The following is a 16,980-nucleotide window of genomic DNA, read 5'->3' on the forward strand; positions in this document are numbered from 1 at the left end:
TTGAGGGAGTAATGTACCCTGGTCAAACCTCTCTGAGAGTGGTTAGTGCTGATATACGTTCATCTGACTGTACAGGAAATATCCTCTTACCCTGCTCAAGGACCTAGGTTGTGTCTAAAGTCTGAGGGATTAATTCCTAATATACTATGTATATTGACTGTACAAATTTTCCCTATTGATGAGTCTTTTCTTTTTTTTTTTTCTTTTCCTGTCCTCTAGCCCTGTTGGGACCTTGTGGTAAAGCACGTCTTGGATTAATTGCAAACTGCCCATGACACACTCCCTTTCCTTAGCTAAGAATAATGGTCTTCCAGCTTCAGAAACTGTTGCCTCACTCCGCTACCGTGCCGAGGATGAAGAGGCGGCTCAGGTTTACCTTCTTTGTTTCAAGAACACTGTTTAAAGGAAATGCTGTTGTTCCTTTGCCTTGTGAACACAGATCTGACCATCTTGGATCACATCTTTCCGCGCTTCGGTGTTGCCGGTAGCTTGATGCCTGTTTTATTTCAACAGAAGTCTGAGGTGGTAACAGTGATGCTTCTCGCGCTCTCCTCACAGTAACACTTCCCTAGCGTTTCAAGGATGGCAGTTTACCGGGGGATGGGGATGGGCACCACTCTGTCACCTCCGCCAGCAGAGCCGGAGCCCAGCCGCGCAGGTCGTTTCGGGAGGCTGATCCCGGTACCGTGTGCCAGGGGGCCGAGCAGCCGGAAGCTCCGCAGGTGGCGGGAGCCGAGGGCCCGCAGTCCGTCCCGACCCGTAGCACCCCTCGCTGGCCGCTCGCAGAGCCGCGCGCTGCTCGCCCGCACCTCAGGGAAGCCCGGGGAGGGGCGCGTGGACCCGCCCTCCGCACCCACCGGCGCGCACGTGCTGCTGCAACCGCTGGCTGACGGGTGGGCGGGGGCAGCCCCGTACGTGTGCAGGCGCAGGGGCCACCCGCGGACGGACCCCAGCCCCCGGCGCTCGCCTGCGCGCACTCGCGCGGGTGCCGCTCGGCGCACGGGGGAGACGCGTGCCAGTGCGAGACCGGCACCTACGGAAGCGCGCGGCCCCGCGAGGCGCACGTACCGCGCCCGCCGCCGCACCCTCCCGGCGGCAGCGCACCGGCGCAAACTCCGCTGCGCGCCCCGAGTCGCGTTTCCAGCGGCGCGCCTGAGCGCGCAGCCAGGCCCGGGCGCCCAGAGGCACGCGCGAACGTGGCCGGGCGGCAGCGCGCGCAGCGGCGGGCAGCCGTGGGGACCCGCGGGCGGGGGCAGCTCGCGTGCGTCCCCGCCCCCGGCAGGGCGGCCGCGCTTGCTCCCTCGCGCCCGCGGCGGTTGCTCGGATTGGTTGCGGGCGGCCCGGCCTTCCGCCGCCGCGGGTGAAAGGGCGGCCGGGCCGCGGCGGCGGACATGGCGGCGGCGCTGCGCTGGGGGGGCCGCGGGCGGCTGCCGGGGGCTCCGGGCGCTGCTGAGGGTGAGAGCCGCGCTGGGGGGAGGCGGGCTGACCGAGGAGCGCTGGGAGTGCGGAACTCGCCCTCCCTGCGCGGCGAGGCCGCTGTCGGGGGCGGTCGAGGGTGCCCCTGTGTGCGGGGCCCCTTCCACCGTGAGGGGCCGCGGGTGGGGCCGCCGGGCGGGCGCTGTCCCCCTTGTGCGGGGTCGGGGGGAGGCTGCCGCCCCTCCTCGGGAGGGCTGCGGCCGGGGTAGTCTCCGTTTGAAGGGCTGGGGCTGCCGGCGGGCACCCCCGGCTGGGTGAGGGGCCGCCGGGGAGCGCGACGTGTTGCTGTGGCGGTGACAGGCTGCCGGGTGGGCGGGGAGGGGAGGGGTGCTGGCCCCGGCGAGGGAGCTCCCCGGCGGGGAGCCGGCGGGCCGCGCAGCCGGGCGGTGGGCACCGGGTGCTGGCTGGAGGCGGTGGTTGTGGTCAAGCTGTAAAGGCTGGGCCTGCGGTTGCTCGGGGCTCGCAGTCTCCCAAGAGTTTGTTCCTTGGTGTACCCCATCCGTGTGTTGCGAGGAGCGCGGTGTTGTTTTTTTGTGTTTTTTTTTGTTTTGTTTTGTTTTTTTAAATGTTTTTATTTAAACTTCATTTTCTAGTGATGGAGAGGGTTATGTGTTGCCTCCTGTTTACTTCAGTCCTCCCCCTCTGTTAAGAGGGAGCTTACCAAAACTGGGGGTAGAGTGTAGCTTTGTAGTAATAAAGTCTTGGCATGTAAAAAAAGGCTACTGCTTTGTGAAACCGTGGTCTCTTCCCCCCCTTATCTTTTATCCCAGATACTTGTGGATCTTTCAGCTGTCACTTAAAGATTTACTGTGTTTTTTTAAATTCTTTCTGTTTTTCATGAAAATGCAGTAGACTCATTGCAGAACTATACTAATGTTTTTGGTGAAGGCTTTAAAGTTATAGAAGGCCTTATTCCTTAGACTATGGAGTAACTTCACTGAGGTGGTTACTATGTTTTATTCTCTTTTACTTTTACAGATCGTGTTAAAAGAAAGAGGAGATTATTTAGGATAAGAACAAGCAGCATTAGCACATGGTGTTGTGTAACAGTTGAATGACACTACAGTTAGCTTGTTGTGGGAAAAGTGCAAAATATCTCTTAATTGCTCACAGTAGGAAGAATTTAGATATTTTTTTTCTGCAAAGGACAATATGTGTGTAGTTGTGCAAGCTCCAGTGGAGAAGAGTAGAGCAACTTGCAGAAAATGTTTGCTCTGTATACCCCTGAGGGTGTGGGATAGGTTTCTCTAGAAGTATAACTCCATAACAATAATGTAATGGACTCCTCGTATGCCTTTAGGAATCATGTGAAAGAGGTGGTTTAGGTGGGCAGGGCATTTTGAGGAGGGGTTAAAGAGGGGAAAAAAGTATTTTTCCTTAGGAATTATGCATAACAAACCTGTTTTCCTGTGAAGGTGTACGTGACAGAACCTCCTTGAAAAACAAAGAAAAAGAAATTTGATTGGAGACAATGATTTGGAATTAGCAGAGAGCTCCATGCTGTTTGAAGACTTTATTTTTGGTAGGCATATACACATGTATGTGTTCATGGATGTGGAAGACTTCAGCTCTTTCTAACATCTCAAGGGTGTGATCTGACTGCATCAGTGTAAACAGTATAGAAATGTTATGTTAATGAGACCTGTGTAAAGCATTTTTATAGCTAGCTAATAGCACTTGTGGCTTGCTTAACTGCAGTGATTTCTAGCCCTTAATTTCTGTGTATGAAAGTTAACTTCAAGTCATCAGTATATTGGAAAGCACTTAATAAAACAAATTTGCATAGGAATTACATTCAGAGGTTCTTTTGTGGTTTGCTAATAGAGGCAAATAATATAATTGATGTCTTCAAACTGTAATGTGCTTGGAGCTCTTACACGCCCACCTCCTACCCCCAAGGGCTAGTAGCTAGTGAGTTGTCTAATTTCTTTTGTCCCTCTCATGTGGGAATTGATAAAGGACCTGAGAAAGGACAGTGTAAAAACACTGAGCTGGGGATTCAACGATTTCCTGTGTTTCTAATCTGATGCTTAGCACTTCTATTCAGTTTTTATGCAGAATTTGTTCTGTTTAGAATATAACAAAAAATTCATTTTGAGTGTTTTGCACTTTTGGAGCTGGGACAATCTCATGTTGAAAGAAGGCTGTAGTTACAGAATGAGGATGAGATGGCTTTTGGTATTTTGGTCTTGAAACTTCTGAGAGCTGTCAGACTTTTTTAAATAATGTAGAAGAAAGTGATAAATACTATATATATCATGAAACGAAGAGTAAACTGCTCATATGGATTTTATCAGTGTTGATCAGTTTTCTAATCATTGAACTAAATGGATGGAAAATTTTTCTGCCATCTGCGACCTCAAAGTTATCTGTGCACCTGCCATTTTTTAAGTCATGGAAGTTATCTGTACAGTGGGAGTTCCTTGCTCTCTTCTCTGACATTATTTCTAGTGTGCTTTTTCCTCCTGTTCATGAGCACAGAACCATTAGGCTGATGAGATAGTAAGATTGGTATCATCTGCCATTAGGGAAGGGAGTTAAAATGGTCACCAGTCTGGAAAGGTGAATGTAGCCCTAAACCTCTGGAGCTCAGTGATTTTTTTTTTTTTTCCTAGTATGTAAACTACAGATTTTAGTACTGACAAGCACTCTTAAAGCATTCCACAGGTATAGATTTCTGGTTTTCTCCTTCCTCCCAGGAGGGGCTTTTTGGATTCTGTAGACAGTGTGCTATGCCATCTACTATGGGCAATATCTTAGTTCTGGAAGAAAAAGTTAAGAGTTCATTAAAGTTCACGTTGAGTAAAAAATGTCAGTCTTGCTCTGAAATACTCTGTTTGTGTTAATTTTCTTGTTCTGTCTGTCCCAAACTTGGATTGGTGGTTGCTGCATGATCATTGCAGTGCTGTGATCTATTTCACAGGCACTAGCCTTACTGGAGCTGTTCAAGCTGCTGCCATGAGAAACTGTTCCAACTTTCTGCAGCTGCTAGGTCTTGATCACAAACTGTTCCTTTTGAGCTCCTGTCTCCCTCCAGCTTGTGCCAGCACTGCTGCTTGAATATCTGGGTGGATAAGCCAGACTGAAATCTGGCTGAGAACACATTTTTCCCACTCCTTGTATCTTTTCAGCTGGATGTATTCCCAGGTCTGGTTCAGTGTGTGACTATACAAAGTTCTGGGACTACTGACACAAAGGAGAAGGTACTTGGGTGTAGGAATGATTTAACTGGGGGGGAAGCTTTAGGTGCGTGAGTGTTTCCCTGTTTGTAGTTTCTCCGTTGTGTTGGCAAATATGAAACATGGATTTTTTTTCTTCTTCCTCTTAAAATTACCAGTGGTTCTCAAACTTGGTATGGCTGAAAGAACTGTTATGTATAGCACAGTGTACCTTGCAGAAAGAACCTTGTACTACATCTTTGTTTGCAGTTGGCTTCAGGAGGATCTGCTTACATTTACAAGTGCTTGGCTGTTCAGCACTCTGAAAAAGTACAAAGGAAGGGAAAGTGCTTTATCGGGTGTGTGTGTGTAAATACAGAAGTGTTATGTTTGCTTTCCTATTTACAAGATTTGTACAATCTTGTATTAATAAGCAACATTTTCAGCTTTGTAGGTTAAAAGCCTTGCAGTCACCTGAAGGTGTCTGCCTCTTAAATGCTTTATACATAGTCTATCACTAGAGGTCCATAAACAGAAGATAATCTGATATGTCAGGTGAGTTGAAATAAAAACTTATTTGGAAACAGTTGTATAATCAGAATATAGAGGGGGAAAAAAAAAGACACTTCATGTTTAAAGTCACTTGGGAATACTTAATGGCTAATGGGAAATACCAAAAGAGCAACCCCTTTATGTTTGCAGTGTGTCTTAAGCTTGTGTCTCTGAAAGTGTAGGGTCAAAAATCTGAGTAGGATTGCTAGTGGAAGAGAGAAGGAAGAGGTAGAATTTATGGCTAGTGAAAATAAGTATACTACTTTAGCTGTTGCTATTGGGCATTGCTTACTGTATTTCCCAGTAGTGCTAAAATATACAGTCCTTTCCATATTAGACTTCTTAAAGCAGATGTTGGTATATGGTGCTTTTCTTGCCCGGAATCTGGAACTCTGTCTCTAATTCAATACTGAGACCTTTTTCTACCTGTAAAACTTAGTATCAATGAATTATTTACAAGATGACCATCATGGCAGGGAAATGTCTTTCCTTGATGAGGGGCGTATTAACCTTTAAAAACACACATGTAAGCTATGTCTAAATAACAAGTTAACTTTCTGTTTTGCTGTTGTGTGCTATGCCCTGAAACCCTCTGAAGAGGTTTCCTAGGGCGGTACTGGGTCCCTGGGAGTCAAGTTCTCTGCTAGGCCTCAAAGCGACAACGTATGATGAGCGTACCCTTCTACAAATTACTGCATAGTTAGATATATATGAAGTTATAAAATAACTGTTACAGCTATTCAGTTTTGAGCACAGTGTGGCTATTGTGCAAGTAACAGATAAAGCAGGATACTTTTCCAAAATACATTACTAATGCTTTCTGTTTTTTGAGGATTCAGTAGAGGTGGGGAAACTCCAAGCCAGGCTTATAAGTTCAACTCAGAAGTTCAGAGGTGAGCTCTCATAAATGAACAGTCTTGAGTTCTTGGGTTTTCAAGAATCAAAAGCTTTATCAAATTGGAGTAGCAAGTCATGGCAAAAATAGGTTAGACCTGATGACTCTACAGCTCTCCCCTAGTTCTGCAAGATACAAAAAAGTTGCTAGGTCAAGCTGAACTCTCTAGGCTCTGTTCTGAAGAAATACTGATGCAAGGTGTAATACCTAGAGCATGTGGGGTTTTGGGGAGGCGCCAATTAAGAATGTAGCTTGAGAGTTAGTTTGGCTTGGCTGGGTGGATGGTTTGACAGTTCTTTGGAGGTTTGGGTGTAGCTTTTAATGAACCTAACTATAGCAGGAGCTTGGGAGCCCAGGGATAGGTGACATGAGTAGCTGTTGGTTTGGAGATGGTAATTTAGTGGTGTTCCTTTGTGGCCCTAGCTGTGGATTATTTGCAAAGTGTCTGTTTATTTTTAAGTATTTACTCAATTGCTCATAATGGCTAGGAGCAGACCTCTAAAGAGACTTTTCTTGGAGTGGATTCTAGATTAAGGAAGCTCTTAAACTTTGGTGTATATTGGTACAGATACATAAAAACACCCATAACCCTTTCTTTCCAGAACTGTGAATTAGAGTTGGAATTTCAGTTCTGAGTTGAGCAATATGCTTGATTTGTTTTAGGAAATTACTCCACATGTGTTCAATTCAGGGCTGAACCTGGTTCTCTGATTCTAGTGTATATGTGTGAGAAGAGGTAGTTAAGTTTTTAAACACAGATGCATAATTAGGTTAGGCTATTACAAGATTTTTTTAAAATGTGAAATCTGACCAATTCTGTAGTGTAAAAACGGTGAGTGTGGTTTAATGCTTTTCCAGCTTTTTAATTGCTTGGTAACTTCAGTTTTTCTGTATAAAATGTTTGAACAAGGCTTTTTTTTCAAGACTGTACATGGCTAAAATTCTGAAACTTTGCTAATTAATTTTCCCATTGTAGCCTTTCCTTCCAGTCTCAATCTGTGGCATAGCTTTTCTGGCTTCTCATATGCATTCAAAACTAGCTTTGTATAAAAGGTGTTTACAAGAAAGTTCAGAAGCTTTTCCTCCCTTCCCCCCCTCCCCCACAGCTGACTGCAAGTATTTAGATTAGCCCCACTGACCCTTAACGAGCACTTTCTTCAATGAATAATATTAAACTCGGCAGAGTTGTATGGTGGGTTTTTTTTGTCCTGTGTGACCTTCTGACTATTTGTTGTCCCACAAGCTCTTCTGTCAATAGTGTTTGAGGGAGGGACTCAATATGCTTAACTGCGTGTACTCTGGATCAGGAGAGTATACTCTGCTGCTTCTGCTATAGTTGTCCTTGCTCTTCCTTCTGACAGGGTCTAGACCCCCATACAGTCACCAAAGGTGTGTGTAACGGACCTGCTGTAAACTTGGGATAATGACCAGCTGGTAGATATGGTTGCAGCTGGCAGAATTCTGTCATTAACTGTATTTTCCCTCTTTAATGCCCAAGTCACACCCTTGGATGAATAATAATATACCTCTGCAAATAAAGAAACCTCTGGTGGTTTTGATTCTAGCACATCAAGAAATTTGCATTTCAGGCTGTTATTCTGGATTTGGTTTTTGGAGAGTGAAGAGAAGAAAATGAAAGAAGCAACCCCCCCCCTCCCCCAAAACAAGAAACTGAATGGGAGAGAAAACTGTTGCTTTCCACTGACTTTTTAGTTCCAGAATAATTAAGTTAATCTGTATTACCTGGGACAGTGTATGTGATGTCTGCCACTAGTGATTGGCATTTAAATCGTTCGTGAAGCTGTAGCAGCTTTCTGTGTGTGAGCCTCAGTCTGAGCTGGTATGAGGTAGTGCACTCTAAGACTTCCTTTAATTCTGTATTACAGGGCTTATGTTGAAGTATGTTGTTTTTCCTTTATAACACTATAATATCAGCTGCACTACAAATGTGATGCCTTTCTCAGTCCTGGGTTAGTTTCTGCTTACTGTGATGCAACATGCAAAGGATCTTCAGGCTGGATTAAGCTGGAGGGCTGTATTGTCATTCCAGTTACTGCCAGCCACTGGTACTTCAGGGCCAGTATGAGCTTACAGTAAATGTAAAGATAATTGAAAAATTGATGTAATGCTGTATTCATTACTGTTGTGGAAGGGGCAGCTGGATTGTCTAATTAACCTCTTTATATGAGCATATACTTACATGTTTTTTGGTCTGCTTTCTAATGTAGTCTGTCAACTTGGTTTGGCTTTTTTTTTTTTTTTTAAATCTTCTCCTAGGAGAGCCTTTACTTTCTACTACTTAGATTTCTGCAACTTCTGAAAACAATTTTTTCAGGCAGAATTGACAGTTTCTGAATTCTGGCAGTTGTCAGTCACTGCTGTTTTGTACTTCCTACTAGATGATATTCAGTATTAAGGCTTTTCAGACTTTTTGATTCTGATTGGGTGAGCAATTCTAGTTCTCCTAGAGCTGTCTGCATTGATGCAACTTTGTGTGGGATCATTTATTGGTCTGATTATTTTTGTTTATGGTTAACTGTAACTGCCATTATGTTGTCAATTGACTTGCTTGACAAGTCTCCTCGATACATTTGCAAATCTGTTGTATCATCTATCATGTTATCTGAAATAGCAGATATGCTGCTTTCTCCTCACGTCATGCAAAATTGTTAAACTATAGCAGCTGACTTTGTAGACATTGGTTCAAAGCAGAAGTGTTGGAGAAAAGGAGAAAAAGGCTTCTTTTCCTCAGACCACTGTCAGGGGTGGGTTGTGGTGGGGAAGACTGGGAGCTGAACTAGCATCTGAAGTCTGTTCTTTTGCTCTCTGTACTGGCCCAGTCCACTACCTGCTCTATTCCCAACAGCTCCCTAGTGGTGAAGGCCTCTTCCCCACCTCTGGGGTGTACAGACACAAGCATGCATACACTTTGACGACTTTTTGGTAGGTATTTCTTGGAACAAGAAGGAAACAAGATGGTATAGTGGAGAGTTTAATAAAAATAATTTATACCTAAGCTAATGACTTCATATCTAGAGATTTTGAATTTGTTTTGGTTACTGTTTGTTGGTGATGTGCTTGGGGGAGGGCAGATCTTTATAAACTTTCATCCGCTTGGTGGGGGAATGAAAGGATATGGAAGAGTTTCCTCAAGATGTCAGTATATGAACTGTTTTTATCTTACTGGAATACTGTAGCAGGCGAAAAACGTTTTAACTCCCTCTTTCTTCTTTAGTGTGAAACACTCTGTTCAAGATGGTGCATTATAACTTCACATAAACTGTATTCTTCTGTGTATGATCCAAATGAAAAGGTAAGTAGTATGGTGCATGTTTTCTCTTTAACATTTTACTGTAGTACAGATGTTTGGCTTTTAAAGGAAGTTGGCTTTCAAGTGCATACCTTAAAGGGCTGGATAAATGATTGTGAGCTTGGCCTGAGCATGTTCTAATTGTGAAACAGTTACTAATATTTTGCATGGTGGGGAGGTACAGGCCTGTTAAAGCATCTGGGAGCTAAACTAACCCAAAGCTTTTCATGGAAACAAAAGTATCTAGTAGTGGCAGCATGATTGTTAGGAGATCTGACATGGGGGTGGGAACTTAAGAGGTCGGGTAAAGATGGGCCTTTAAGGCCTGCAGAGACAGAGAACAGTAAATCCTCATCTTGGGACTTGTACAGTAGCAATCTCAATTTACAGTTATGAGCCAAGAAAAACTTTTCTCGTGGGAGATTGTCTTGGCACAGACTCTAAAGTAACACACTTGGAAAAATAATGTGGATGAAGGTACACTGGTACTGAAGGGCAAGAATGCCAGCAGTTCAGCACTGATAGTCTTGCCCTTATGTACCAGTGTAGAAGCAATTAACCAGTAGTGAAACAGTATTAGAAAACAGGGAAAACCTGTATGTACCTAGAAATGTGGCTTAAAAAGAAGTCTTCTGAAGAAATCTGTATCCTTAAGGTTCTTGCTTAATCAAGGTCCCCTTCCTTTTCTAAAGGCATAGTTATGTTTAGACAATGTAATTGGCTATTTAGTTTCTCTTAAGTAGGAGCTATGTTATTACAACCAGTGGCTACTACAGATAGTTTAAACTCTGTTCTGCTTTTTCCATTCACTGCTCCTTCCATTGTCTCTGTAATGACAAGACTTTCATATGAAACTTATTTAAGCTAATAAGTGGAAATTCCATAAAAAAGAAATGCTGCATGTTACTTCAAAGCAACATGTGAATTTTTTTTTTTAATATGCTGGACTTGAGGCTTGTCTTTAATAGACGGAGCAAGAGTCCAGTCTCTCCCTATTAGTGTCTTTATTGCAGAATTAGAAAATTAAAATGAATGTCAAATATTCTTAACTTCTTGATATTGAGAGTTGTCTTGCTCTTCAACGGATCACATTATTTGATTAATTAAACAACCCATACATACCAAGAAATAAGTTGATTATGTATTTGGGTCATTAAATCTTTCAGTGTTAAGTATTATTTGGGAGATATTTTTTTATTCCCTTGCAAGTCTGTATGCCTGAAAAGCTTCAGGTGCCTAGAACGCTGGAATTTCGATTCGGGAACAATTTGTGTGAGCATGTTGAAACCTTTCAGTTTTTTCACTGAGTTTTAGACTAAGTCCCCAGCTAAAGCTCTTCAAATAAATTGCTAGCTCCTGTGGTGTTCTTACAATATTTGTGCTTCTGATAATTGAGCTTGCTTAAGGGTGTCTTAAGATCTGTCTTTTGAGTGGAGGATGTGTGTGCCTGGGTACTAGGCAGTGGTGTGCATTCCTCAAAAGATCTGGCTGAATTTACTGTATAAGCTTGCTGCAGCTCTTACCTGGAGGGTTTTATCACTTAATTTCTGTTTGTTGTTATCATGTGGCAGTATTTTTAAACTAGTCATGTGATGCCAGCTCAGATCTGACTTGGAAGAAGTAAATTTGGTCAAGGGCACCTTGAGTATGGCTGTCTAGAGTAGGGGAGCAAACAACATATACCCTAGTCTGTTGATAGCAGTTCCTGTTGGAGTTTTGCAGTGTTCCTTCCTCTCCTCTTACACCTGTTTCCCCCTCCCCAAATTAACTAATGACTGTGGGGATAACAAACAGTTTCATTGTTGTAGTGGCAATACTTCCTCTCCCCCAGTCCCTATGTGTCCTGGTTTAACCCTAGCTAGTAATTAAGTACCTCGTGGCTACTCACTCACTCCCTCTCACCCAGAGGAATAGGGAGGAAAATCAGAGAGGAAGGTAGAACTTGAGGGTTGAGATAAGAACGATTTAATAGGTAAAGTAAAAACTGTGCACACAAGCAAAGCAAAACAAGGAATTTATTCACTACTTCCCACCGGCAGGCAGGTGTTCAGCCATCCCCAGGAAAGCTGTGTGCCATCATGTGTAACTGTTACTTGGGAAGACAAATGCCATGTCAGATGTCCCCCCTCTTCCTTCTTCACCCAGTTTATATACTCAACATGACATCATATGGCATACCTCTTTGGCTAGTTTGGGTCAGCTGTCCTGGCTGCGTCCCCTCCCAATGTCCCGTGCCCCTCCAGCCCTCTCGCTGGCAGGGCCCAGGAAACTGAACAGTCCTTGACTTGGTATAAACATCACCCAGCAACAACTAAAATCATCAGTGTCCTGTCAGCATTGTTCTCACACAAAATCCAAAACACAGCACTGTACTAGGTGTTAAGAAGAAAACCAACTATATCCCAGCTGAAACCAGGAAAACAAGGAAAAATTGCTGTTTGGTGTAGGGCAGGGAGAATAGCTATCAAATGTCTTGGGGTATAGTTTGATAAACCTAATCTGGTATGACTGCAGGCTGCCCCTGAAGGGGATAGTCCTGCTGGTTCCCTGTCCTGTTTTTTGATTTGGAGTGTGGGATGCAGAGTAGGACTGTTGGATTACTGTTTTCAACTGATGTGTGCTGAAGCTGAGTCCCTGCTAGGTCTGATGCATGGAAAGCAGTGGGAGTATGTAAAGCAGGATTGTCCCTTTCAGTGGCAGTCTGTATTTACATCCCAGTGGGTGCAGTATCAAAATGCACGTGTGTTTAGTAATAAGGCCAGTGACAGCAATAACCTTTACTCACAGCAATGAGATTTTTATGCTGAGCAACTGTGCTCCTCCACTACTTTTTCTTAATGGGAAGTTTTTGTCCAGGGTGTAAATCTTACTGACTTCTGACAGCTTGTTATCCCTTTCTTACAGACACGATATTACAGTGTTAAGTGTACTCCAGTGTGAAATGTGACAGTGAATTTCAGGGGCGTACTGAGTTTGATTTGCGGTTCTGTTGCACTTTCATTGCTACTTAGTATGGGTGTGTAACAGTGTCATGGCAACGCAGCATTTTGTCGGGTTCCTGGCATGGGGTGCAGCTACAAGGAGGGGCAGGGCTGGTGCAACTTGGCAAGCGTGCCTCTGCAGGGTATTGGTCTTTTACTCTCCGTACCCTAGGCAGAGAGGAATCTCTGCTCCTTATGATTGGAATGTCTTTTAGAGATCTTCCATAACAGAGGAGTATTGTATTCCAGTCATCCGTGCTGATCAGAGGCACTGACCACTGTACCTGCCAGCATGTCTCTTCCCTGGACTTGACTGGCTCCTAGAGCCTCTGTAGAGTTCTTGTTTCTGCACAGTGCATGGTGACGAGATCTATGGAATGCTGGTGTGAATAGTCAACACCTTTTTCTTGTGAACCTGTGTGTGTGATATGAACAGTATGGTATACTAGATCTGCTATATCATCATTGTAAATCAGCAGAACCCTTTTGAAAGTAGGTGATTTGAAGAGTTACAAGCTTATGGATAAGTCGGGGTTTTAGTGGAAGTGGAGGAGAAAAGCATGTTTCTGAAGGGAGGAAACCTTGTGTGTTTTTATCTTTCATCATTTGTTTCCCTTCAGACTTTTGAAAAACTCCTTATTGCCAACAGAGGAGAGATTGCATGCCGAGTAAGTATGTAATCTTTTAAGTTTTTTCTTTTTGTAGTTAATTCTTGAACTATTGGTATTCTAAATACTGATAATTGTCACTTTTGTGTTAGGTCATCAAAACATGTAAGAAGATGGGGATTAAAACAGTTGCCATACACAGTGATGTTGATGCCAATGCTGTAAGTACTACTTGAATTCAAATGGTAGATGGGATTCTTAAAAAATCAACAAGACTTGAAGCTTTTATGCAGGCTTTTTGATTACTGTGGTGGGCATGTTGGCAATTCTGAAGTATCTTTGTATATGTCCTTTTCTTCCATGTGCTTGAAAGAGGGGAGATACCAGTGGGGGATGGATGGGGGACACACACACGATTGGACAGCTATTTAGCAGGTATTTTTTGTGAGCTTTATTGTGTTTTGCTCATGTAAAGGTTCCCTTGCTCTTTCTCTGGATTAAACTACATAGTACTTGGTAGATACGTACACCAAGTGTGAAAGTGGCAGCAAAACTTAAATTGTGGTTTGCTAATGTACACAAAAAAGGCAATGAAAAGCGCATCTTAAGAGAAGGTATAAACTTGGTCTCAGTTGTTCTTGTGCCTGGTACACCCAACTCGCTGTTTCTCACTTCCTGGAGGAATGACCTCTCCTGCCAGGTGTGCTGAACAGGCCTGCTGGAGGTGCTCTGTTTGAGGATATTAAGGTGTCTTGAACATTCAGCAGCATGGCAGGGAGGTGGTAAAATGGCTGTCTAGACAAGTGAGGTATTTGTCTAGCTACTTGCTTATTTTCAGGTCTGTCTAGCTACTTGCTTGTTTTCAGGTCTTGTAGTCTCTTCCATACTTTATTTTAGAAATACTTTAAGTCACTGGTAGCAAGAATGGGAAGGTAATTTCTTTGTGATATAACAGCAAGTGTAGTCATATTTGCATATCCTTGTTGACTAGAAAGAGCATAGTGTTATTCCATGCCTACAAGAACTACATGAAAAAGGACTGGGGGTGCCCCCATGTCTTGGGATGGTGTGTTGAAATCTGTAAGGGAGGTAAAACTGTGTTATGATTTGATTGAAGAGGTTCCTCTGACCAGCTATCGGGAAAAATACTTGTATTATATGCAGGGCAGGACTTGTGGGTATAGGGGGTGGGTTGCTCAACGTTTTAAAACTGAAGCATGGCTGAGGGAATCTGTGAAAGTAGTTAGAACTTAGATGTTTTCAGAATTAAGTGAAAGGCAAGAACTGTTTTGAGTTTTGGACTTCTGACAGTGCTTTTGTCTGAGTCCTTTTGTGGTTTATTCCTACATGACCAGCTCAGTTCATATAAATAGGCTGTAGGTAGAATGAGGGGCTGAAACTGGATTTTCTGAGGCAGGACAGGTGCCCTACCACTGGATTTCTATGCCAAGTAATTCTTTCTGAGGTGACTGAAGAGTATACTTGGTCTGGATCTGAACTGGTAGCCATAATTGGGAGGCTGTAGTAGCTTGTGGGTACTCAATGGACTATGAAATGAATTCTTAATGGATGGGTGTCAAACAATGATAAATTCTAATTCTTTTGGAAGCTAAGGGTTACGTGGATATGAATACAAACTAATCTGTATGATCTGTGATCCCTGTAGTAAAACTGCAGCGTGCTGATAGGTACTTGTATTCCATCTTATGTATATAGTATCTGCTGTTAGGATAAATGGAATTGTTGTTTTGCAGCACTGCACAGCCTTGTTCACTGACATGAATTAATTCTGAAAATAGACTAAAAAAGCTCTTTAAAAAAAACCAACATGTTCTTTCACCAGTCTGTAATAGACTTGAGAAAATGGATTGGTCTTCTCTCCAGTGTGTGGATGGCTTTGTTTATTGTGTGGACTCCGCTATGAGCGGGAGACTAAGAAAAAAATCTGAAAGTAGTAAGTAAAAACCGAGATTGAAGAACGTGAGGGAATAAGAATGATATGAAAAAGTACAACTCATGACCTTAGGGGAAAGGAGTACAAAATAGTGTGTTACAAAGAGGAAATTGAAAATGTCTGCTCTGCTTCAGTCTACTGTTTTGGCTTTAAAATACAAATAGGGTCTTTATTTTATCGTAGCTCATAAGAGAAAGGAAATCCAAGCTGGTATCTCAGAAATGCATTAATGTACTCATAATGGTTCATAAAGATAACGTTAAGTGTGTTAAATGAGACGCTGACGTTTTGAGCTCACAGACCAGAGGTGAGGCTCTAACAAATGCTGTAAGGGTGAAATAGTGTCTGCTTAGCTCTTTGGATCCTTGTATAAAAAAATTGATCAAACATATCTGTACAAGCTTAAGCATTAGCTGGGCGTTGAAGAAGCTCCAAGTATTTAAAGGAAAATGAGAGAAAGGCTACCTGAAACGCTGTTCTGCCTGCTTAAAATAGGGTAGTGGTGTTAGGTCTAAGCTAGTTTTTTGGTCTAATTAGACATGTGTTGCTTGTCTACCATACATCCTATAATTACTTTACCTTGAGTGCTTGCACTGGGAAATAGTTAACTAATGTCTGTCTTAAAGACTTGGATGCCTCCAGTTATTCATTCTTTGTGGGAATGACCTGGCCATTGCAGTGATGGGTATGACTGCCAGTTTGAATGATCTTGATAGTTGAATCCAGGGGCCAAATTTTTTGACTGTGTCCTGGTTTTGGCCATGAAGTAACAAATAATCTTTGCCCTGTGTTGTTAATTTGTCTTCAGGTTCCACCAGCCTTTTTGGTTATACCAGTGATAGCAAAATCTCAAACACACTGAAATCAAACTTGGGAGCTGATGCAACCTGCCAAAGGAACCTCTGTCCTTATGTAGCTGGGAGAAACCTGTTTGCTTAGCAGTGGGATGCTGCAAAAGAGTTGTGAATATCCTTTTGATTTTGTGCTTGACAGGATTAAGCAAGACATCCCTCGGTCCCTCAAGACTTGTATCGCAAAGGCAGTGAATATCGTAGGCCACTACCCTGATGCTGCTGACTATTGAACCAAAGGCAGAAATAAATGTGAAGTTATGCAGTTGAAATGGTTGCCCATCCCAAAGCTGTTTGTCTTCACTAAAAATAGTGGGACCTGGTTTTAAGTGACTAAAGTAGGTAGGGATGGTTTATAAAAATACTTTTTATTACAGTGTTTAGAAATAGCACTAATTAGAGTAATAAATTTTCTGTTTAGAACTTGGATAACCTTTGAGATGCAGTGATAGCCCCTTATTATATTACCTGTCATCTGCATAGCTACTTGCTGAAATGTGGGTAGAGTGACAGTCTTAATACTAATTTGTTTCTACAAATATAACTGTAAAAGGAGGGCAAACCAGACAGTCTGTTACATCTCTCTGGCTTTCATTTCTGTCATGCTGGTTGAAAAGAGAACTGAAATTGAACTGGAGCAGGGTTCATTGAGTGTGCTCAGTAAATACTTAAGGGGGGGAAATCATGAGATTACTAGCAATTCAGGCTCTTCAGTGATAGCTTCTACTTTATTATCCATTCAGTATCATATGCGTGAATGACCCAGGCAAACATTTTCACTGGTGCTTTAATAGGAATGGTACACATAGTCTTAAAATCATTGGTCTTTGAATCAAGACACTGTAAGACTCACTAGTGAATAATCTTATCCTAGAACTTTATTTTGGGAATTTTTTTCTGGTTGAATATTCAACTTTTCACTTTTAATTTTAAAATTCTATGAAGTCCCTGTGGAGTTTACAGGGCTGAATAGAGGTGATTAGAATAGCTGAAATATGTGTAGACCTTCAATGAAACTACTTTTTTCTTGTTCTTCAGACTTGCTTTCTGTGGAGCACCATGGGAAATGTCTTGACTATACTGCTAAAGCAATATTAATTTGGACATACCTTTCATTAATACATGAAACTAGTAACTAGACCATAATAGTACAAAGGAATTTTCATTTCAAGGAATTAAAACTTTTCTGTTACGA

The 16,980-nt window shown here is 42.8% G+C and overlaps 1 protein-coding gene across 1 annotated transcript in view; it reads left to right on the plus strand.

Annotated features, from left to right (window-relative positions):
• Positions 1-582: 582 nt before the first annotated feature.
• Positions 583-16,980, plus strand: part of PCCA (propionyl-CoA carboxylase subunit alpha) — a 287,945-nt gene continuing 271,547 nt past the window's right edge. The window contains exons 1-5 of the mRNA XM_040584163.1: positions 583-1,261; positions 6,060-6,079; positions 9,317-9,394; positions 12,993-13,040; positions 13,133-13,201. Coding sequence (XP_040440097.1) covers positions 583-1,261; positions 6,060-6,079; positions 9,317-9,394; positions 12,993-13,040; positions 13,133-13,201 — 894 coding nt within the window. The remainder of the gene's footprint in view (positions 1,262-6,059; positions 6,080-9,316; positions 9,395-12,992; positions 13,041-13,132; positions 13,202-16,980) is intronic.

Source organism: Falco naumanni, chromosome 2, assembly GCF_017639655.2.
Source record: "Falco naumanni isolate bFalNau1 chromosome 2, bFalNau1.pat, whole genome shotgun sequence".
Classification (NCBI taxonomy): domain Eukaryota; kingdom Metazoa; phylum Chordata; class Aves; order Falconiformes; family Falconidae; genus Falco; species Falco naumanni.